Source organism: Zalophus californianus, chromosome 7 (assembly GCF_009762305.2).
Source record: "Zalophus californianus isolate mZalCal1 chromosome 7, mZalCal1.pri.v2, whole genome shotgun sequence".
NCBI lineage: Eukaryota > Metazoa > Chordata > Mammalia > Carnivora > Otariidae > Zalophus > Zalophus californianus.
Window position 1 is genome coordinate 62,963,543 of NC_045601.1, and position 24,064 is coordinate 62,987,606.

General features: G+C 40.8%; 1 protein-coding gene across 12 annotated transcripts in view; it reads right to left on the minus strand.

Annotated features, from left to right (window-relative positions):
* Positions 1-24,064, minus strand: part of KLHL32 (kelch like family member 32) — a 253,062-nt gene that overhangs the window by 121,325 nt on the left and 107,673 nt on the right. For all 12 annotated transcript variants that reach the window (XR_003521410.2, XR_003521411.2, XM_027602058.2 and 9 more), the window contains one exon: positions 9,360-9,458. Coding sequence is in view for 10 of the 12 variants with exons in the window: in XM_027602058.2 (XP_027457859.1) it covers positions 9,360-9,458 (99 nt within the window). In the remaining 2 variants the exon portion in view is untranslated. The remainder of the gene's footprint in view (positions 1-9,359; positions 9,459-24,064) is intronic.

Consider the following 24,064-nt stretch of genomic DNA (forward strand, 5'->3'; position numbering starts at 1 on the left):
GAATGTCCATAGCAGCTTTATTCATAATTGCCTAAACTTGGAAGCAACCAAGGAGTCTTTCAGTAGGTGAAGGGATAAATAAACTGAGGTACATCCAGGTAATGGAATATTATTCAGTGATAAAAAGAAATGAGCTATCAGAGCGCCTGGGTGGCTCAGTCAGTTAAACATCAGACTCTTGGTTTCTGCTGAGGTCATGATGTCAGGGTCCCGAGATCAAGCCCCACGGTGGGCTCCATGTTTAGTGCAGGGTCTGCTTGAAATTCTTTCCCCCTCCCAATTCCTTCCCCTCTACTCCTCCCCTCACTTATGCTCCCTCTCTCTAAAATAAATAAATAAATAAATAAATAAATAAATAAATAAATAAATAAATAAATAAATAAATAAATAAAATCTTTAAAAAAAAAGAAAGAAATGAGCTATCAAGTCACGAAAAGCCACAGAGGACATTTAAATGCATATTAGTAAGCAAAAAAAGCCAATCTGAAAAAGCTACATTCTGTATGATTCCAACTATACAACATTTTGGGAAAGGCAAAACTATATAGACAGTAAAAAGATCAGTGGTTTCCAGGAGTGGAGGTGGGGAAGGGAGGGATGAATAAGCAGAGTACAGAAAAATTTTAGGGGAGTAAGACTACTCTGCATGATACTATAACGGCAGATACATTTCATTATACGTGTGTCCAAACCCATAGAATGGATAACACCAAGAGTGAACCATATAATGGAAACAGAGAACTCTGGGGGATAGTGACGTACCAATGTAGGTTCATCAATGAGAGCAAATGTACCACTTTGGTGGGGGATGTTGATAATGAGGGCGGTTATGCATATGTGGGGGCAGAGGTATTAACAGGAAATGTCTGTATCTTCCTCTCAATTTTGTTGGAAACCTAAAACTGCTCTAAAAAAGTGTGTTTAAGAAAATTAAAGAGGTGGAGTTGGTGACAGCATCTGTGGGGCACAAGGACATGGATGATTTTAGGATGACTCCTGGGTCTCTGGCTTGGGTTCACACTCAAAAAGCTCATGTGCCCTGGCATATCCAAGAGGAAATGCTGATTAGGCAGTTAGCCCAGAGATGATAAAACATGCTGCTCTTGGGTACAGTAAGAATAGAACACATTAGGGAGACAAGAAAGAAAAAGAACGGGGCCCTTGGGTGGCTCGGTTGTTAAGCATCTGTCTTCGGCTCAGGTCGTGATCTTTGGATCCTGGGATCAAGCCCCGCATCGGGCTCCCTGCTCAGCGGGAAGCCTGCTTCTCCCTCTCCCACTCCCCCTGCTTGTGTTCCCTCTCTCGCTGTGTCTCTCTGTCAAATAAATAAAAATCTTAAAAAAAAAAAAAAAAAGAACAAGGTTGGAAACCTATTGAGTAACCAGGAGATAGGGATCCAGCTCGGGTTTTAGGAAAATAAATTGTTTTGTGGGCCATAAAAGTAACTTAGATTGTGCAGCAAGGTATTGATTATCATTAGATAACAGGCAGGGGGCACAGCTGAGCTGTTGCAGGAATGTGCCAGAAAGATAATCCAGACGTGACTGATGTCAGTGATAACGAAGATTTCAAAAACAAGGCATCTTTAACAGCTATTTAAGAAGCTAACCTAATAAAATTTAGTAGGATTCATGGAGCTGTGTAAGATTATACCAAGGTTTCCGGTTTGGGTTACTGTAAGGATGATAGGTCCCTAACAAAGACAAGGAGGAGAAGCAGGTGTGTGAAACTGGGTACAGAGGAATATGAAGCGCGTGTGGGAGGCCAGGTGCAAATGTTCGCTGAGCACAGAGGTCTGGCGCTCAGGAGAGGAGACTGCAATAGAGTAGCCCTCCGCATGTGGATGAAAGAGAGCGGTGGTAAGCAAAGCGTACCAGCGTGGAGCCACTGTGCCCAGAGGGAGAGTCAAGGAGCTGCTCAAAGGAGAGCTTATATAGGATCTGAATGAAAAGAAGAATTAGGAGAGAGTCTTGAGAAAAGAAAACTGTAGCAGAGAGTGGAGCTCCCAGTGTGGAAATGCTGGAGAGCGGTCACATTAAGACACCACGAGGGGCCCACTGTGTTTGATAATTAGGCGGCTTTGGGACCTTTGTTGGACAGCTGTTGAGGAGTAATGAGGCAGAGGACTGAGTTCAATAGGATTGAAGAATGAATGGAAGATAAGGAAGTGCAGGCCCTGATCACAGTTTGGTAGTGAATGGAAGAGGGTTGTGATTACTGAGAGAGGAAGAAAAGTTTCTCCCATCTTATTGATCCTATTTTGAAAACGAAAGGAAGGAGTCAGTGGAGAAGGGGACATTGAAACCATAGGAAACACAGAAGGTACCTGATAGAGTAAGGAGCAGAAAGGCTGTTTAGCCTTAGAGAAAAGGGCAGACGCTTAACTATGGGTAGGAAGATCTGCAGGTGGAGGGTGGGTGGATGACTATCTCAAACGAAACCTAGATTTTCTTGTAATGTCCCTAATTTCCAAGTATTAAAAATAGATTGACATTAAATGAGATTGATATTTGTTTGCTTTGTGCATTGATTCTGAACTCTGGCATTAATAAAACATTGGAAATACTTTAGAGAAAAATATGCTGGAAGTAATTTTAATTAATTAATTATTTTAAAGATTTTATTTATTTATTTGAGAGAGAGAAAGCACGAGCAGGGGCAGAGGGAGAAGCAGGCTCCCAGCTGAGCAGGAAGCCAGGGGTGCGGGGCTGGATCCCAGGACACCGGCCCAGCTAGCGATAGTTAACTTAGAAAAAAAAATTACTAGCATTAGAAAAATCCTTCAAGACAATCTTTTTTTCTCGTTAAAAACTGACAAACAAGGATGACAGAGTCAACCTCAGATTATCCACATAATAAATTAAAATGCCAAAATGACTTCCCTCGCCAGCCAGCATGCCTCTGGGCTGTTACTGCTGACATCCTTTGGTATGGACTTAGGGAATAAAAGTCAACCTAATAGCATATGAAAAAATTAACTAGGATCCTAAAATGGCTACTAAAAGACATTAGGATATACATTAAAGCCAAATATAAATGATATTTGGCAAATATGATATTCTGTGCCAGACAGCAAACACTCTCAATTAGAACAAATAATCAGTAGTTAGCTATTATTAACTGGGACTGATACATTTCCACCCTTTCTGATCATTTTCACTGATTTAAAAAATATTCAGAAGATGAAACCATTTGTTATATATTTTCCAAACTTTGTACTCCAACTTTCTCCAAATACATGAGTATCAGCTCTGGTGAACAATGAAGCAGCATGTGGTTGGTGTATTTGATTAGGGGCATATTAAATATATATGTTGATACAATCATCTGTCTTATCTAATGTGGAAAAAAATAGCTCAGTGTTGGAGAAAAATGAGCGTGAGTTCTAACTTCTTCTCAACCTATTCAGAACACCCACTGTATATTATGTACTTAGGAGATACTGTTAATTTAATAATTATTTAATTAATAATTAAAATTATAATAATACATTGTTTGGAAGAGATAACCTTCTATAAGTCATTGTAGTATCACTTAGTTAAAAAATGACAACCCTATTATAATACTGTAAAATATGCAAGATCCTCCGTGCCAAATGCAATCCCCACAGAAAGTATTTTCAGCTTGTGAAAATGTGTTCAATGAGTAAAACTAATGAAAGGCTGACTTATTAATATATTTTCCTCTCATAATATAAAGTTTTCAATATTGAACAGGCAGGACAAAATTACTGAACGGGATGCACATTCATTCCCTCGATACATACTGCAGTGAACTGAGCTGTGTCCCTCCAAAATTCCTGTGTTGAGGCTCTAAGTCTCCATGTGACGGTATTTGAAGATGTGGCCTTTGGGAGGGAAGTTAGAAGAGTGGATGAGGGTGGGGCTCACGTGACAGGATTAGTGTCCGTGAAGAGACACCAGCGAGCCTGCTGTCTCTGTGCCATGCAAGGACACAGCAAGGAGGCCATCCCGCAAGCTGGGAAGAGGGCTCTCACCAAAACCTGACTTGGGACTTGCAGCGTCCAGCACTGTGAGAAATAAATGTCTTTTGTTTAAATCACCCAGCCTGGGGCACTTTGGTATGGCCGCCCAAGCTGACAAATACACATACTGGGCTCAGTATGAAAGATGAGAAGGGAAGGAAGACACGCGCAGGAGTTAGGCCTGGTAGCGGCCTTCGAGAACCCTGCCGTACACTGAGGTCAGTAAGACATTCTCCAAGCACATCGACCCATGAGGAAATGGATGCAAAAAAGCAGTTGGATACTTGCAGCTTCTGGAAAGCCATTTCAAGGATCTGGTGTTTCTCAAAATTGGAAGTGGAAGAAATATATTCTTAGAAAAAGAACAGTAAAATCGCCAATCATGGAACAAAATATCCAGAATTCTTCCTACTACCCTCATGAAAGAATAACATTCTTTAAGCCTTTGTACCTTCACTGAAGAGAGAAAAATGACTAATTCTCACAGTAGCCCATTTAGTGTAAAACTAAATGAAGACAAGGGATGACTAATATGCATCAGTCACAGAGGACGGAGATTTAGGGCGGGAAGACGCTGGCTCCCTCCCACTCCGGTACGTTCTCAGCTTCGGAATGATTCAGAGTAAGAATTTTGGCTTTGCTTTACTAGATGATCCAAAGGTGCACACCATAAGCAGAACAACGCCTGCAATCTGGTGAAATGATCTTTTACACTTAGAGAAGCAGGAAATAAAAAAATGAAAAAAATAATAAAACAAATGCTCCTCTGTTTTCCTTGCGGTGATAAAACGCTCTACCTAGAGTGCGCATGTCCCTTCCCTCTCCCGTCACAGCAGCACGTCTCCTCTTTCAGGTCACGTCTTTCACATAAAAGTGCTAAACTAATGCTGCTTAATGACAAATTAATGTCCATGAATAAAAAATACACCTCTAATAGCACAGAGTAATTTGCCATTACAATATCATCATTGGACATGCCCCTGGTTTAATACGATGTATTTAATTCATAACCTAATGAGTGATATATAAAAAGAGGGAGATGAACCCTGCAATTACATTTATGTGAGTCTGTCACCTTATTTGTAAAACCTTAGAGTCATTTACATTCAAATTAGAACAAATGAGTGATTTCACAAAGTGCAGTGATAAATGACCACAGCAGCCCAAGACAAAACTGTATTTCCTGTGAACACATTAACAGTTTCCTATTATTTGTTAAAAATTACAGTGCATATTGCCCAGTGTGGTGTGAATAATGACTTTTTTACTGATTAGGTCAGAAGACTAATATGTAGCAAAATAAATAATTTTTCTTTTCATTTTTTCTGATTTTTTGCTTTAACTACTTAATTCTGGTGGATTCATACTGCCACCTGCTGCCTAGGAAGAGATACTGCGTGTTCTTTCCATAGGAGTTTAGTCACCACTTGCGCGGCCTTATTTAGAAAGTGTACATGACCGTTCTTTTTTGTCAATATATTTAAATTGCATATCATACTAAAGGATGATTTGGCAAACAAACAAAAACCACTTGCTAATTAAACAATAGGATATACTATTTGCTATCTGGGAGAAGTGGTATGAAATGTAAAGTTTTTTTTTTTTTTTGAAAGCTAACTACAAAAAAAGACATTTTCAGCAAAGCGTGTATCTCCTAATGCATCACTTTCAAAGCATACGACACAAAGTCCAGTGGCCAGCTCCACTCATCTTGTGACAGGTGCATCAGCAGAGGAGGGAGTGGGGGAGGGTGTGTGTGTGTATGTGATGTTTTCCCAACTCCTGCTCCTTGGTACAATCTGAAGGGGACTGAGAGGTTCTGCCTGCCACCTAGCCTTCTCCCCTAATGTGGCAAGTCCCGGAATGAAAGGTCACCTTAGAGGCCAGAGCACAGTGGGCTAGGAAAGGCACTAAGGCTGCAGAGGAGGCTGGGGAGGAACAAGCATGGCCTCAAAGATGAGGCTAAGGATGCTCCAGAATGGTCATCAGGGGAGCTCATCGGTATTTCCATTGGATCAACAGCCTAGTTCTGAACTTAAGTTTCCCCATCTGTAAAAAGGAAAGAATACTCACCTGCTTTAAGGGGTTCCTTAGCAGAGGGAAAATGAGAATCACTGTCCAAAACGCTTGGTATGGAGAGGCCCTCGACAAATGCTATTTCCCTACCCTGAGAAAGATAACGAAGGCTCTGGGGACTATGGTTTGGCATGGAGAAAGGCTAGAAACAAGCAGACCCCTCAGGAGGATATGAGGAACTCACTACAATCTATAGCCAGTAGCGATGAGAGCCCCCCAAAAGGGTAAGAGCATTAGCGATGAAGAAAAGGATCAGGTCTGAGAGGTATTTGGGATGTAGAATCAACTCAGCTTGGTAACTGATTGGATACGACCTGTGCTGAGAATCCGTGTGTTCACAAGGGCCTGGCATCCAGAGGGCCGGGGGACTAAAAATGAATAGGGTGAAGGTTCCACAGCATAGGAGGCTAATTCAATGGCTATCCTCACTAACAGAGGGGCACTGCTCCTGCAGTTTGAGGCCCCTGCTCTCAGCAGCCTCCCCGAGGAAAGGCAAGAAAAAGGAGAGCATACAGTGGCCTCAAGGTGTCCCTTCCCTTTGCTGGGGGGCACCAGCATTTACACCTGTGCAGAGGAGTTTCAAGCCAAGGTAATAGCTGATGGCCCAGAGACTCAGAGAGTGTCAACCCAGGGGTTCTCCTCAGCTATGATTGAGCGCCAGAGGACCATAGGAGGTATCAGAGCAGAGGTCTACCTTTTACAACTCTGGAAGAAAACCAAAGAAAGGGTGGTAATTTGATAATAGCAAACAGGACCAGACATCTTAGCAGGGGAGAATGGCTTCACAAACTCCTATGTGGACAAAGTACTGAACAAGAATGGAAAATATGCTAGCCTTGATTGATAGGGAACAACTTTTTATTAATTAATTTATTTTTTTTTACTTTTTAATTTTGTTTAAGATTTTATTTGAGAGAAAGAGTGAGTGAGAGAGAGAACACACAAGCAGAGGCAGAGGCAGAGGGAGAAGCAGACTCCCCTGCTGAGCAGGGAGCCTGACTCAGGGCTCAACCCCAGGACCCTGAGATCATGACCTGAGCTGAAATCAAGAGTCAGACACCCAACTGACTGAGCCACCCAGGCGCCCTGATAGGGCATTTCTAAGTATATTTTAAGCACTAAAGATTTTCATTTTAACAAAACACATTTTTATATAACCAATAAAATGGTCCCATATAAAATTAAGAATCAGGTCAGCAATAATACCAAAACACTGTAAACAGATATGGTTATAAGACTATATCAAAATATAAAAGCAGACCAACCCAGTTTGGAAATCTTACAATCCTAAAAAAGAGAGGAAGGGAATGTATTTTCAAAAGACAGACATAATGAAGATTTCTACATACACATGGCTTGATTCTCTTATAGTCAAAGTTTTCTTCCCCAATTTGGACATCTTGCAACATTGCGGATAAAAAGGAAAAATAAAGTTCCATGAAAGAACAAAATGAAAACGTTGGAGAAAAGAAAGTGAAAATTTCAACCTGATCAAGTAGGCTAATAATAAGCAAACTGTCCACAAAATATATCTGTATGCAGGCTACATTTTTTCTTCAACAAAATAATGAAATGCAAAAATTAAGTTCCAAAGTGCACAAGTCAGTTGGTATCTCAACAAATTCATCTGACAGGATAGGGGAAAATACCCATGAACTTCTGATGTTCATCTGCAATTCTTGTTTATAGAAATTATAGGTGTAGGTAAACACACACACACACACCTGTATATACACACCATTTTAACATGAATCACAATAATGAGCACTATAATCAAACTTTTGGCAACATACATCATTGAATATTACCTGCCATGGAAAAAGTGAATCAGGTGATGATGCTGAAGGCTCAAGTTGCAATATTTGATGTAAAAATGTCAAATAAAAGTAATTTCAATTTCACAAGTCAAACACACACCTCTTAAGTCTTGTAACCTTTGTTATTTCCATTTGCTACTTGCAGAAAGGGATTAAAAACAGCTCTCCCATACCACCCAACAATATTGAGGGGAAAACAAAGGAAAATCAGATGATAATAGTTAAACATTTACTATTAGATTAAATGCACAGAGATAATGATAAAACTTTCATATACTGTGTTTGAACTGCTCCTCAGGTGAATGTGGCTGACACTCCTCATACTATCTCGCAGGGAAGCATTGGTTCTTATTTTCCAAGGTTGCCAGGAAGACGAAATAAGATGATACATGAGAAAGAGCTTCAGAAACGACCTATTGAGTGACAGAGGTCAATAATATGGCTGTATTCAGAATTAGAGAAAATGACTAGTAAGAAAATAAAATAATGGGGCAGGAAAACAAATAGGATTTTTATACTTACTAATATGTCATATGCACAAGGATAGTAAAATTAAATTGTATGGATTTGTCATTGTTAAAAATGTATTTTCACTGTTGTTATAATGTTGTAACAAATATAAGTAAAAAGTCATGCCAGTGGAGGAAGTAAGAGGCTCCCAATACAGGGAATCGGTACTTAACTCCTTAAAATAAAAGCCTTACAGCCATACTGTCTGCCTAAGATGTCCTGTTTCTTCCTAATGAACCAAAAAGGTTTTATCCAAGAAGAAAAAATTGTCTTCGGAATCAGAGAGGCCTATCACTCACTAGCTCTATCACCTCAAGCAAGCTGGGTATCTTTTAAATCTCTGACTTTTCACCTATAAAAATGTGCAAAGATGTTAGGAGGACTGACCGTGAAACATCGGTGCTCAGAGGATGGGCGTTTTCTCTTCCTCCCCCTCCCAGAGCCCTTCCTGGTCATCCCAGAAAACCAGGGGAAGAAAGCACAGATCACTTACCCCCTTTTCAGCACTTTTTGCCTGAAAAGTTCATGTGGTACTTCATTATATATGACTTTGTGATATATTAGCTACTGTTGCTGAAATCTTCAGTGACTATCCAACTTTTTTGTGCATTTGGGATTGTTATTCCTGCAGCCAGACAACATTGCTTCAAATGAAGACCCTTCCCAGTGTCATCTTCTGGGGCCCCAGCAATAAACCAGGAGTGTGGTCAGTGAGTTACTCTGCCCCCCAGGGCAGCGAGGACCTGGGGTGGGCAGGGAGGTTGGGGGTCCTGGGACAGGACAGGAGAGCTGCAGCTGCCCCCTTGGGAGCCTCGCGGCCCATGTCCTGGCGAGATTCTACCATCACAAGCCACATCGCCCCTACTTCCATTTTTCCTGTCTAGGCACAGGTCGGGGAGCAGCAGGTACAGCTAATGACCGCAGGGCGAAGGGATAGGAAGGGGTCAGTAGCAGGACGCAAGCTCACATACCTGGATGAGATAGTGGGAACATAAATTGAGAAGCTCCAACAGCTGTAGGTGACTGCCAGCAGCTAGCACATCCTGGATCACACCTGGCTCCAACAAAATCTGTTTTGTTTTTTAATAAAAAGAAAACTATCAGTGACTCAAAAATTAATGTTTAATATGCAAATCCACCACATTTAAGTTGCTGCTTAACTTATGAGATGTGACTTAATACTGTACGTTATTATGGAAGTCCATTCTTTTTTTTTCTGTTCTGATGGAGCTGTGGCCCTCACTCAAATAGCTGAGTTGTCATTTCCAGAACTCACTTCCTGCGTGTAAGGCTCTGCACTTAACCACTTATTTTTTGCAGGGGGACATGAACATTTGCAAAGAACGATATAATAGTCTCCAAATTCTGCGTGTGATGGAAGTAATCTTAGAAAATCCAGAAGAACCAGATTTTAGTTTTTTAAAGTATATTTCACAATTTTGTAGATCACAGAAACAGCATGGTTAGCAGATACTTTAGGAAAAGGGGGCTTATGTTTCCCCTTTCAATAGGAGACCAGAGGTGGCCACTACGCCATTTTATTTGTAAGTCCTACAACAGTAAACTTCACCACAAACTTTGGTTTTTCTTTTTCTCCATCTCAGATTCTCCACTCCCTTCTATTTCAAATGGAAGATGTAGAAAAAGCATTTTCAGACTACAAGGACATCAAGAGAAGTGGAGCATCTCAAATACACCAGTCATATCAGTTGTGCATTTTTTTCTGGTGAAGTCCAACTTTGTGCCTACGGTTGCCAGCTCCTGAGCTGCCAAACGGGGCTGCAGAAAAACACACAACCACGCTGATTGGATTCCCTCTACATGCATGACTGCCAGGCACAGGGAGGCCTTCAGGGATGCTCTGCTGTCCCAACCCAGGGCAAAGCCCAGTGGTTCCCAAAGTCCAGTCTCAGGACCAGAAGCAGCAGCATCACCTGGGAATCTGTCACATTTGAAAATTCTTGGATGTCTCCCCAGACCTAAATAAATCAGAAACTTTCAGGGTGAGGCCCAGCAACGAGTGTTATAACAAGGCCCCTGGTGGTTCTGGTGCACAGGGAAGCCTGAGAAACCCTGGTGTGATCAATTCACTCTACTTCTTCCCTCATACTCCTTTCTCCTCAAGCTTCCCCCTCCTCCTTTCTCTCCTTACTCTAACCCCATGATCTTCCAAAGCCTCCCACCACCAAATCTACCAAGCCACCTACCCATATTTCTATCAGTACATTTGGTTTTACCCAACACTGCATTTGTGCCAGAGATCTGAACCCTTCCGCCAGCAATTGTCCCCTTGCTTCCCACAGCATTATCTGTTTGTTCTCTTTCTCCTCTTGATAACTCCCATCAGCATAAAAATATTCCTTGATAGCTCCTATCTTAAGAAATGAAAATCCCCTCCCTTGACCCCAGAGCTCCTTCCACGCCCTCCTTCACAGCAAAGTTCCTCAGGAAAGTTGTCCACATAAAACACCACTATTTGCTCTACTCTGTTCTCCCTGGAACCCACTCCTGTTGAGTTTTGTTCTTAATGTTCCTCTAAAAATGTCCTCATCAAGGCCACCGATGACCTCCAAATCCAATGGCCAAATCCAATAGCCATGTCTCAACATTTAATCTTACTCAAGCCAACAGCAGTTAGCAAAGTCGATGTCCCTCTACTGGAACAATCTCTTCCCTTGCCTCTGTGATAGCACTCCCTCTCATGGCTTCTTCTACTTCACTAACCACTCCCTCTCCATCTCCTTCCCAACTGGTAAGCTTTGGGGACATCCAGAACTCAGTCCCCAGATCTCTCCTTTCCTCTCTCCACTCATTCCATTGATGATCTCATGCAATCCCATGACTTTAAAACTACCTATACTACTCATTACACTCGGGGTTTTTTTCTTTAGCCCCAACCTCACCTTTGAACTCCAGACTTTTATTTCCAACTGCCTATCTCCACTTGGATATCTAATGGGCAGCTCAAACTGAACATGCCCCAAACTGATCTCTTGATCCTCTCTACCAACCACCAAACCTGCTCTTACCCCAATCCTACCATCTCAGCAAACAGCAACTGCCGGTTATTGAGGCTACAACCCCAGTCAATTCCTGTCTCCTCTCGTTTTCCTTATACCTCACATCAGCAATCATCAGCAACCCCTATTGGCTCTATCTTCTAAATAGTTCCAGAATCCAATCATCACTCAGTACTACCGCCATCACTATCATTCTTGTTTACGCCACAGTCTTCCTAGAATTGCCTCCTAACCTGTCTAACTGCTTCCTCCTTCACCCCCTCATAGTGTTTTTAATAATACAAATCAAAATTATCTTTTAAATGCATCAATGAAATTATGTCACTCCTTATGCAGACCTCTCCAGGGACTTTGTATCTCATTGAAAAGAAATCCAATCTTCACTGTAACATAAAAGTTTCTGTGAATACCCTGACACCTTCGTGTCTACAACTAGCTGCTATTTTCTCTGCCTGGGTCACTCTTCCTCAAGATACCAGCATGGCTCACTCATTCATGTCCTCTGCTCAAACCGCTGCTCAGATATCCTCTTACCTGAGAGGCCTTGTCTGGCCATCCTCGGTAAAACAGTACCTCCCTCCCCATCACCCTCATTCCCTATCTCCTTTCTTTGCTTTATTCTTCCTAGTACTTACCACCTCTGACATCGTACATATTTATTTATGTGATTATTTTCTGCTTCTCCACCCACAGGATAGAAGATTCAGGAGGGCAGGGACTTGGCCTATCCTATACCCCCAGCATGCAGAATAATGCCCAACACATAGTTTTCACTCCATATTGATGAATTGATTTTAATAAATTATTGGTGAATTAATTTATCTCTAGATGGATTTTTTAAATTCAGAATTACTTTCATTGATTAGTATAACATAAGAGGAAAGGGATTATAAATTATATATATATATTTTAAGATTTTTATTTATTTATTTGTCAGAGAGAGCACACAAGCAGGGGGAGTGGCAGGCAGAGGGAGAAGCAGGCTCCCCGCTGAGCAGGGAGCCCAATGCAGGGCTGGATCCCAGGACCCCGGGATCATGACCTGAGCCAAAGGCACATGATGCTTAACCTACTGAGCCACCCAGGTGCCCCTACAGAAATTATATTCCGAACTACTAACGAAATGAAAAAGCTAAACACGTGTGGCAAAAATACCAACACTCATCTCATTCGCAAAATTCTTTATAGCTCCTTTCCCATCTAGTCAGAAGGAGAAACCTGAATTTCTCTGGCTCCTCAAGGAGAGAGGCTTTGACTGACATTCAGGAAATTACTGCAGCTCCCTTCACAGAAGCAAGGATGTAGTATATTTTTGCGGAAGAAGCTTGGCCTAAGGCACAGAACAGGGACGCGATGGATTAGAAAGGTTAGTCTGAGCCTTTAAATCCTGTCAGTTGCGCTTATTTCACACAACTGGCATTCACGATAACCTCTAAGGCTCAGTAATGCCAAACACAAAGACAGATATCACAGACAAAGAAGATGAATACTCCAGAGCATGTGTAACACGTCCGGGAGGCTCGCTCCGGGAAAGCCTCGCAGGAGATACCCAGACCGGGATTGTTTTTGCCTTTGTTTCTTGTTTTTGTTCTGTAGTTTTTTCTTCTCTCATTATAAGTTTTTCTAGAAGATGCTTTGGCGCAGGAAATCCCTAAGTGCACTGAAAGGACACAGTTTGGAAAGAAAAAAAGAGAGAGAGGGAGGGAGAGACAAAGGGAGAGAGAAACCTAACAAACAAAAAGCAAACCATACCAGGAAAGCTGGGTCTCACTTATGGAGACAGAACGAGTGTTGGCAAAGCCCTGCTTGCACTGGAGTCTTTCAAATTGAGCTCTGTTATCTTCGGTGACTGGTTGTTCTAATATATTCTTCCAGAGACTTTGTGTTTGGGCAGGAATACAAAGAAAAGTTTGATCTCCTCAGTTTCCAGTACGGTGAATGCACCCATCACCCGCCTGGAAGAACTGGCCGAAAACAGCCTTCTGCAAAAGGAAGGGATCGCAAACTCACCCGTTTGCCGAGGACAACTAAGGTGGCTAAGTTTAAGTGCTACAAAGCACATGCTGGTTACATTTAGGCCTTTCAGAATCATGTACCCATCAGCATCTAGTCCGGCACTCTGAGCAGGACAGATGGGAGGAAGGGTCACTGAGGACCACTGATGGGAAGGGCCACGTCACTCACCTGCTTGGGTGGAAGCAGAGCTGGGGCTTCTTCAGATTGGACGAAGGAATTTTGATGCAGTCTTGGGGGGCGGGGTGTGAATGCCTCTTGTTGACAGGTCATGTGGATGGAATATTTTCTCCCTGTCATCCACTCACACCTGACCTCTGGAGGGCAGAATACAGGACGCTGATTTGGAAAGAGGGGAGCCAGACAGTGCCGGCTGGGGAGGTGACGATCTCATTCTGGAACCTCTCCAGCAGTTGGTGGCAAGCTAGGTCACATGAACTAAGGTCCACATCTGGCTCCTACCCCAGATGCTGAGACTCAGCCCTCGTTTTGATCAAATGGGGATAAGAACTCATTAGCGGCTATGGTCAGGGCGACATGGGTGGTTTGACAAACTTTTAACAGAAGTGAAAGCCACAGCTGCAGCAGAGGGTGGTGGTCTCTAAAGATACCAGTGAGAGTTCTTACCTCAGCATTCAGTCATGAGGTTGGTCCAATTGGCCCCCTGCCTGGAAGGAGGCACTCTTGAAAACTCAGTCCAGATGTGTCCCCCGGCCACTAATCTAAGCAGCGTTGGAAGCGGAGAGCTGAATTTGCACAATCTCTAATGAAAGCCCTCCAAACTAGAATGAGATTGGGACTCCTGGTCCCAATAACCTCAGGCAGGACATGGGGCCAGAAAACTGAAAGAGGAGAGTGGAGGCTGAGGTGAGATTCTGCACAAGGCATGATGAGATGGGCGATCCCCCTCAACCCAGACTCACCCAGCCGGGCTCTGGGAGGGTGGGGTCAGCCTGACGCAGCACACAATCCCCAGGGGTCCCGGAGTGTCCTTCTTCACTCCTCCTCCCACATCACCAAGCATCCACCCTCTTAATTCTGTCTTCTTGTTCTTTTTCTCCTCTTTATTTTCTCTCTTTTACCATGCTTCTTGGATTAGCTACTGGTAGGGACTGCCTTTAATAACCATGGCAAGTCTCGGTGTGACCTTTTATTCCCCTCTCTTTTTTTGAGAGAGAGAGAGAGAGAGAGAAGAAGAGGGAGAGAAAGAGAAGAGAGAGAATCTTAAGCAGGCTTCACACCCAGCTTGGAGCCTGACGCGGGGCTCAATCTAATGACCCTGAGATCATGACCCAAGCCAAAATCAAGAGTCAGATGCTTAACGGACTGAACCACCCAGATGCCCCTCAGTGTGACCTTTTTTCCCGCCTTATGAACAGATGTATTGGCATCTTCAGGAAATTTTGTATCTTGGTTCTTCAAAGCTTTCTTCTTCATTTTTTCCTTCGGAGACTTTTAAGTCACTTAGTTCTAGATGTGTAGATGGGGTAGCCTGAAGGAGTTGAGCATGTGAAAGCCAGACAATTAAGATCTCCACCAAACATATAACTGTGCACACGGAGCATAAGGCCTCTGGCTAGCATTGCTACAACTGCAAATTAGATGGGCTTAATACGACTGATAAGAATAAATGAGCACATTTTTCTTGCTTTCATGCTTTGTTTCTTTGTTTTTTTTTTCCTGTATAGTATAGTGAAATGGCAAATTATTACAATTTTGAATGTCTAAATCATCACGTAAATTGAATACAACAATGCAAATAACTTTCAAATGATCAAATATTTAAGACACATAAATAAAATCATTTATATAAAGCTTTTCAAGAGACTTCTTATAGACAGAATATGAATCATAAGATCTAGCTATGAGAAACTGCCATCAATTTAGATTTTGTTTCAAAGCCGTTAGACTAAGGATTTCCTACCCACCAGGGGGCGCCTATGTTTAAAGCAAAATTATTTTCTAACTTACTCCAGTATTGTAGCTCTATCGCTGACACCTTAAGTTTATTTTTGAGAACGAACAAAATAATTCAAGTAAGGATAATAAAACATATGAATTCTACTTTCTAAATGTCTCTATTATTTGGGGAAATGTTCATAAATTTTTGTTGAAGTGCTCCCTCTGAGCAATACTGTTTAGAATTCAGTAGCTCTCCATAAACCATGCCTCCCCAATTTCCGGATATAGCTCAAAATTTGTGTCCTTGTATTCAGAAACTATCATGATATGGTCACAACCTACTTTTTTTAAAAAAATGTTTTTTATTTATTTGAGAGAGAGAAAGAGAGATCACCAGCAGGGGGGAAGGGCTGAGGGAGAAGCAGACACCGGCACTGAGCAGGGAGCCCGATGCGAGACTCACTCCCAGGACCCTGGGATCATGACTCAAGCTGAAGGCAGGTGCTTAACCGACTGAGCCACCCAGGCGCCCACACAACGTACTTTTTAAAACGTATTTCCAATCCCACTGCTCTCCACCCTGAAGCAGTACTCTTTTCTCCTTGGATGCCCTCCTGACTTCTTCAGTCTCCCTATTTCAAAATCCTATTCATTCAAGATGTAACTTGTTCATTACCTATACAAAGCTTTGCAAGGTCTTCCCTCACCCTAACCTCCACCTGGATTAATCTCCTGGACTCCCAACTACCACAGATGCATAGTGAACTAAGTCCATGGGATCTAGGTCACACTGCCTGATTTCAAATCCTGGCTCCAATACTTGCTGGCAGAACGAGATCAGGAAAACCATTCAATTCTATGTGCCTTGGTGTCCTCATCTATACAATGAAAATAATATTTATATCAAAAGATGGTCTTAAGGACTGAGAAAATGCGTATGTATCGTTACAACTGTGTATGGCTATGTGTCAACAAAATGGCTTTAAACAAGTATGGGACTTACTTTTCTCACAAAATGGATTAGGTGGCTTGGAGTGCCAACAAACCAGACTTCTTGTATTTTCCTATTTGGCCAATCTTAGCCCATGGTTTCATGGTCACAAAATGGCTACTATAGCTCCAGGCATTGCATTTGCATTCAAAGCATTAAGAAAAGAGAGGGCAAAAACCAAACCCATAGCTGGAAAAGAACCTGGGAAATGGAATTTTTACAGTTACATACACTATTGTGCCAAATCAAATTGTTATTTTCTATAAAGAAAAAAAGAGGGAACAGATATTGTGTAGGCAACCAGAGTGCGGGTCATGACTCTTAGCACAGAATCTATTTATGGTAAATCAGTGATAAATGCCAACTATTATTTGGGTCTTTCTCATGCAACTAAGTGTTTTTGCCCTGCGTGGGTTATGTGTGTGTCCCTTAGTTTTACCTACGACACCTTGGTCCATCCTCTTTCATGTTCATTGCTGGTGAACATGCTACAAGAGCACTCTAGATTTACTTACTAAAGAAATTCACAGGCTTGAAAAATACAGTTCCTGAGGAAAATGTGAAAAGATGTCAAAAGCCTCTACAGAGGAGCCTGGTCACATGCTAATCCTTATCAAGGATTATCTAATTGAAGGAGTTAAATAAAAGGACACAAAAGACATTTCAATAACAGTTGTAAATAATATGTTTATATAAAGGTAACCTTTGGGTTGGATGAGGTATAGAATGAATCTGTGATTTGATTACTGATTCTTTAAGATACAAATTTTGTCAGGTGGCTTTCTTCCAGACATACTAGTACACTTACACACATTTTTAAAAGAGCTCAATATCAACCTTTAAAAATACTAATTTATCTTAAATTTATTTGAAAAAACATCAACTTTTCCATGTATTAGAATATGAAAAAAGGGAAAACAGATTGGATTTTCCTGGTATTTTTAAAGAATGTTATAAACCACAGAGGTAAAAAATAATAAAAATATCCTAGTAAAAAAAATGTGGACATCACTTTGAGATTCTATTATTTTTCTTCACATGTTTACACATCCTCATTTGGCTCATTTGAAATTTCTCATGTTCCAGACAGGTTGCAGAAGCATAACCTTCTCTAAGATGCCAAGAAGAAATCTGAGAATAGGTAAGACACTAATACTACATTCCCAGGGAAATTACATGCTGCCCTCCCTTGCAAAAATTTCACGTATGGCCATTAATACAATTTTGAGGATGTCCCCATCTATCGATGCTGCTAGAACTGGTTCTTCCTTTCTTACTCTAGGACATGCAGCAGGATGATGGATGACATACTCCAGCTAGGTGCTAGAGTAGAGACAGAAGAAAAAAAATCAAATGGAATCATTAAGCGGTGGTATAATTAATGCTAAGAGTGGTAGGCACAGAGGGTTGTCAGAGTACTTGGCTGGAGACGATTCATTTCATTGAACCTGTGAAATAATTCTTCATATGAAAAAACTTGGTCCTTTTATAAACTCCCCCCCCCCTTTTTTTTTGGCCCTTCTCCATTAGCTTGATCCTGGCATTTCAAAGCTCTGAGATCAATAGTTCTGTCAGATAGTCAATTCCAACATAGTTTTCTTCATTATGTTTAAATTAACAAAATACATTATTTAACAAAATGTAAAGCTAAATTATACATACTTACATTACCTAGAAAAATATGGCCTAATTATTTGAAAAAGTAGAACAAATTTTTGGTAGTTTCTAAGAGAAAGAAGCAAACGCAGCAATTAAATATAATGAAACATGAAAGTCATTACAGGTTATAAGAAAAGCCAAATTAATTATTAAGACTTACTTTTATAATCAGTGCTCTTTCAAGTGTGATGAACATGGGAGGTTTCATCCCACAGAGCTTTATTAGTGAAGCTGGGCTTCCTCATACAGAGCTAGTTTTTTACAATGCAAATACAACCAAACAAGAAAGAAACGTTACTTAAAAGTACTGATGTCCGAAAATGGTTAGGCCTCTGAAAGAATGAATAGGGTTGATTCCACTGTTTCTTTATAGTTGGCTCCCCTTTGTCACTGCTAGGTGCTCAAGCACAAATAAAAACAAAGAGCCTGACAAAATGATTACACTGTGAGATGATTTATGCTAAAACAGTGGTGGGCACAGAAGGCCAGAGAAGCACTTGCCTGGGAATGCCTAATTTCATGGAAGGAAGCTGTGAAATACTTTTTCCCCTGAAAAATATCATTAATATCCAATTTCATTTGGGAAATCCCTTGTATTTGCTTATAAAGAATGGAGGCATAATATGGCCATGGGGTCCATTGTAGGAATGTGGGCAAGTCATTGACATGTTTGTTTTTAGCACTGTTATATAAAAAACAGGAGATGACCACTACCTACCTGCATAAAGTCTACATAAGGACAAAATGAGATAACCCAGGTACAATTCTCAGACTAACATCTGGCATGTTTTAAAAGAAAAAAAAAAAGTAGCTGCTTTTTAAAATTAGTGTTGTTGTCAATTCCATGAACAAATAAATCTACTTCACAGATAACAACTCCCTATTTCCAGTGTTTACACACTGCCTACTATGTACCTACTATGTACCCTTGTGGGGTAATTTCATAGGTTTTCTTTCCTTCTTACAACCTTCCCCGCTCCTCACTCCTGCAAGGTTAGTATTATCCCCACAAGGCAAATGAAGAAACCGAGCACAAAGGAATTCACCCATTCAATTAGCAAACCTTCTCTGAGTGTCTACAGCATTCCAGGCAACTTTCTGGGGACTGCGGCTACGACAACAAGACAAACAAGTTCCCTCGTTGCGTGGTACTCAGATTCTATGTTTGAGCCAACCAGGTGGACTTGCAGAGTGACCGCTGACTAGAGTAAAACAAAGTAAGAAACAGGTCTAGAGGAAGAATCGAGAGAGTTCCACTTGGGCTATATGTTACATTTATGATACTTATTAGTCATCTGAATGGAGTTATCAAGTCGACAGAAAAGCATCAGTCTAGTTGGCAAACTACAAGCCCCATACCAATCTCCCTATCACATATTTTTATATGACCTTGAGCTAAAACAGTTTAAGAAAAAAAATTTTACTTGCATTTTTAAAAATTTAATTTTATTTTTTCTAATAAACTTGATTAGATATTGTGTTAGGAGGCATGCAAACATTAATCTCACTGCACATCTGCATTGGAGGAGCTCTTGGCGTGACCAGTTGCATTGTCAATGAGCAGTCATATTTTGAAAGGCATCTTTTTTTCTGGGCATTACATCTCAACAGTGGGCTTAAAATATTCGGGAAATTGTGTTGTAAACAGATGTGCAGTCATCCAGGCTTTCTTGTTCCAGTTGCTGAGCACAGGAAGAATAGATTTAGCATCATTCTGAAGGGCCCTGGGATTTTCAGAATGGTCAGTGAACACTGGCTTCAACGTTAAGGTCACCAGCTGCATTAGCCCCTGACAAGAGAGTCAGCCTGTTCTTTGAAGCCTTAAAGCCAGGCACTGACTTCTCCTCTCTAGCTATGAAAGTCCTAGATGGCACAAGACTGTTTTGTCTACATTGAATATCTGTTGTTTGGTGTTTCCACCTTCATGAATTATCTACACTAGATATTCTGGAGAACTTGTTGCAGCTTCTACATCAGTACTTACTGCTTCACCTTGCACTTCGATGTTATGAAGACAGCTTCTTTCCTTCAACCTCTTGAACCAATCTCTGCTAGCTTTGAACTTTTATTCTGCAGCTTCCTCACCTCTCTCCACCTTCACAGATTTGAAGAGAGTTAAGGTCTTGCTCTGGAGTAGGCTTTGGCTTAAGGGAATGTTGTAGCTGGTCTGATCATCTCTCCAGACCACTAAAATCTTCTCTGTATCAGCAATTAGGTAATTTTGCTTTCTTATCATTCATGTCTTGTTCACTGGAGTAGCACTTTTAATTTCCCTCAAGAGGAAATTCACAACTTGGCTAATCGTTTTGTGCAAGAGGCCTAGCTTTTGGCCTGTCTTGGTTTTCAACATGCCTTACTCATTAAGATTAATTATGTCTAGCTTGCAATTCTTCCTGTCACCTGAACACTTAGAGCATAGGGAGATTAACTGGCTTAATTTCAACAGAAAGAGGCCCAAAGAGAAGAGAGACAGAGGGAATGGCCAGTCAGTGGAACAGTCAGAACACATACAACATTTATCAATGAAGTTTGTGGTGTTATATGGGTGTGGTTCATGACACACCAAAACAATTACAATCGTAACAACAAAGATCACTGATCACAGATCACTGTAACGAATACAATAATCATGAAGAGGTATACAATGTTACAAGAATTATCAGAATGTGACACTGAGACACAAAATAAGCAAATACTATTCGGAAAATGGCACCAAGAGACTTGCTGGACACAGGCTTCCCACAAACTTTTAACTGGTTAAAAAAAAAAACAACCACAGTATCTGTAGGGGTCCCTGGGTGGCTCAGTCATTTGAGCATTCGACTCTTGATTTCAGCTCATGTCATGATCTCAAGGTCATGGGATCGGGCCCCACATCTGGCTCCACACTCAGCATGGAGTCTGCTTGAGGATCTCTCTCTCCCTCCGCCCCTCCCCCCACTCACGTACATGTACATCTCTCTCTTGTTAATAAATAAAATAAAATATTAAAAAAACAGTATCTACAAAGTGCAACAAAGTGAAGCACAATAAAACGAAGCATGCCTATAATATGTGATGTGAAAAAGATACGAAATTTAAATATCAGTCATTCCATTTACTGGAACATAGCTCATTTATTTATATATTTGTCTCTGGCTGTTTTCATGCTACAACATAGGGTTGAGTGTTGCAACCGTGCTTTATGTGGCCTGCAAAGACTAATTCTTTACTATCTGACCCTACACAGAGAAAGTTTTCCAATTCCTGATCTGGAGCGTAAATAGGGGCTGGGAGTCAATAGCATAATATTGTACAAAATAACATGGCTCCAGATGACATCACAAAGGAAGCTAGTTAGATGAAACAGGAGGATCTTGACACATGAGGAATTAATTCAGAGCCTTTAGAGGGGGAGGAGCAAGCAAAGACATCTGGAAAGGAATGATGGGAAGGGAACCTGAGGGGCACATAATAAGAGCCCACAGAATGCGGTGTCACAGAAGCCCAGAGAAAAAAGACTTCCATGGAGACCCAGGTTTGCTACATTGAATGAAGCTGAGAGGTCATGGTGACATTATTTAATGGACTTGGTAATACCTGGGACTGTCAAAATTTCAGTAGAATGTTGGAAGTTTCCACTCTTCATGAGTGGAAGAGTGAGTGGAAATGAGTAAGTGTAAGTTCACGCAACTTTTTTCATAGTTCTGCTGTGAAGACAAGTAGAGAAATAAGTGGTGGCTGAAGGGGAACATAAGAACAAGAAAGGGATTTTGAAACATGAGCAATAGAGCATGTTTATATGCTGGCAAGAATGTTCCAGTGGAGAAGGAGAAAGTGATGACAGAAGAGAAAGAAATGAGGATTTGGGGAGCGAAGCCTGAGAGGATCAGAGGGAGTATGATCCAGAGCTTACATGGAGAGATTAACTTTTGAGAGGGTAACTCTTCCATCATTAACGATAGGAATACATAGAACAAGTGCACAGAAACAGGGGATTGGGGATTTGATGGTGAAATGATGCAGATCTCCTTGTCTGCATCTGTCTGCACAAGGTGAGTTTTCTTGTGCTATGTGTCTTGGAGGTAGGGTAATGGGGGTAGGGGGCAGGGTTTAAGAAGAGAGAAGAAATGAGAAAATTACCAGGAAGAGGAAGAAAAGAAATTTACTTGGAAACCAATTAGCACTGCTGGCAAGGATGAGTATCCATCTGAGATTTGGAATCATGGATTTGAAGTGAAAATGGTAACTTTTTCCAGCAACCACCACAGAGTTGATACTTATAGTGGGATGCAATGGATAATTCTCCAAAATTGTCACAGGCTGGAATCTGGCTTGGTTTCCTCTAAGGTCAGTGGGTGTATTCTTTGGGCTATGCCAAATCGTTTCTACCCTCACAGATCCATGCATGGCTACGATCAATTTTTCAGGGCCTAGATCTATTCAATTACCATATATTTTTTTCTCCCTGCAAAGTAAAATACATATTAATCTGTTATTTTTTCAGTAGTACTCTACCAAGTACTAAGCCTCAATTATTAATTCTCCTATCAGAACTAGTATAACTTTTGGAGCATCAAACATCCTTAGGTACTTCATTATGCTCCATGCACAAATAATACAGGTCCCTAATAATCCATTTCCAATAAATGCAGTGGTGTGTTGATCTGGCATTTCCAACCATTATTCAATCCACTCTGAGAAAGCACTCACTGTGTATTTCTTTTACTTCAGTGCATTCCCTAACACCTACTAAATTTTTAACAAGTAGGGGCTCATTAAGTATTTGATGAGTTAGTGGCTCTCAGTTTGAGAACAAACTATAAGTGGATTTTTTTATGAAGTATACTTGAAATGAAATAAAATACTCACAAATTAACTGAGGGCATTCGATGTATTCAAATCAGTCCTTCATCTGAATGTCTGCATCATTATTCTATCCAAATGGAATACCTACTTGTAATATAAATCTTCTTAAAACTTCCATTTGGCCAGTTGTTTTTTATCTTGAAATCAACCATAAAGACCATATATTTTTGCTACCAGGTTGTTTTCTTTAAAAAAAAAAAAACCTTACATTGGAATTGTGAAACTCCCATATACTACTACTTCATACAAATACTAAATGCTTCCAGCAGAGGGCTCAAGAATTCTATTTTAAGGAAAAAAACTTTAAAAAGCTCATTGTCCAACATTAGCTATTGTAAAACTCCTTCAGAAGGCAATGCTGACAAAAAATACATTCCTCCTCTTGATCAAGTAATTCCAGGTCTATCAATTTTTTCAAAATAATCCAGGGCGACTGGGTGGCTCAGTTGGTTAAGCGACTGCCTTCGGCTCAGGTCATGATCCTGGAGTCCCGGGATCGAGTCCCACATCGGGCTCCCTGCTCAGCGGGGAGTCTGCTTCTCCCTCTGACCCTTTTCCCTCTCGTGCCCTCTGTCTCTCATTCTCTCAAATAAATAAATAAAATAAAATAAAATATTAAATTAAATTAAATTAAATTAAATTAAATTAAATAATCCAAATGCGGGGTGCCTGGGTAGCTCAAATCTGTTAGGCTTTGGACTCTTGATTTTGGTTCAGGTCATGATCTCGGGTTGTGAGCTGGAGCCCTGAGTCAGGGCCAGGCCCCGTGTTGGGCATGAAGCCTGTTTAGGATCCTTTCTCTCTCGCTCTACTCCACCCACCCCTGCTCTTGAGAGTGTTCTTGCTCTCTCTCTCTCAAAATAAATAAATAAATAAACAAAATAAAATAATCCAAATGAAAGAAAAAATTAGATTACAGTAAGACAGCATTTATGGATAAATCTACCTTTAACTCCAAGAAAGAAACTGAATTTATAATACTATGGATATTGTTTTTCACTTTTATTCTTATTTATGTTTGTGTAAACGTTTGGGTGATTTTGTTTTGTTTTGTTTTCAAAGATGAAAAATGATATGTCCTATTTTTAGTGCTGAAAACAAGGATGGAACAAAATTTAGAAAGCAAGCAGAATGGTTTATTTATGGAACAACTTGGGAATTTGGAGACACTTCATTTTCAAAGGCAGAATTAATCGGGTATAGCACCACTTTATTCATGCCTACAAATAACATTAAAGTACCT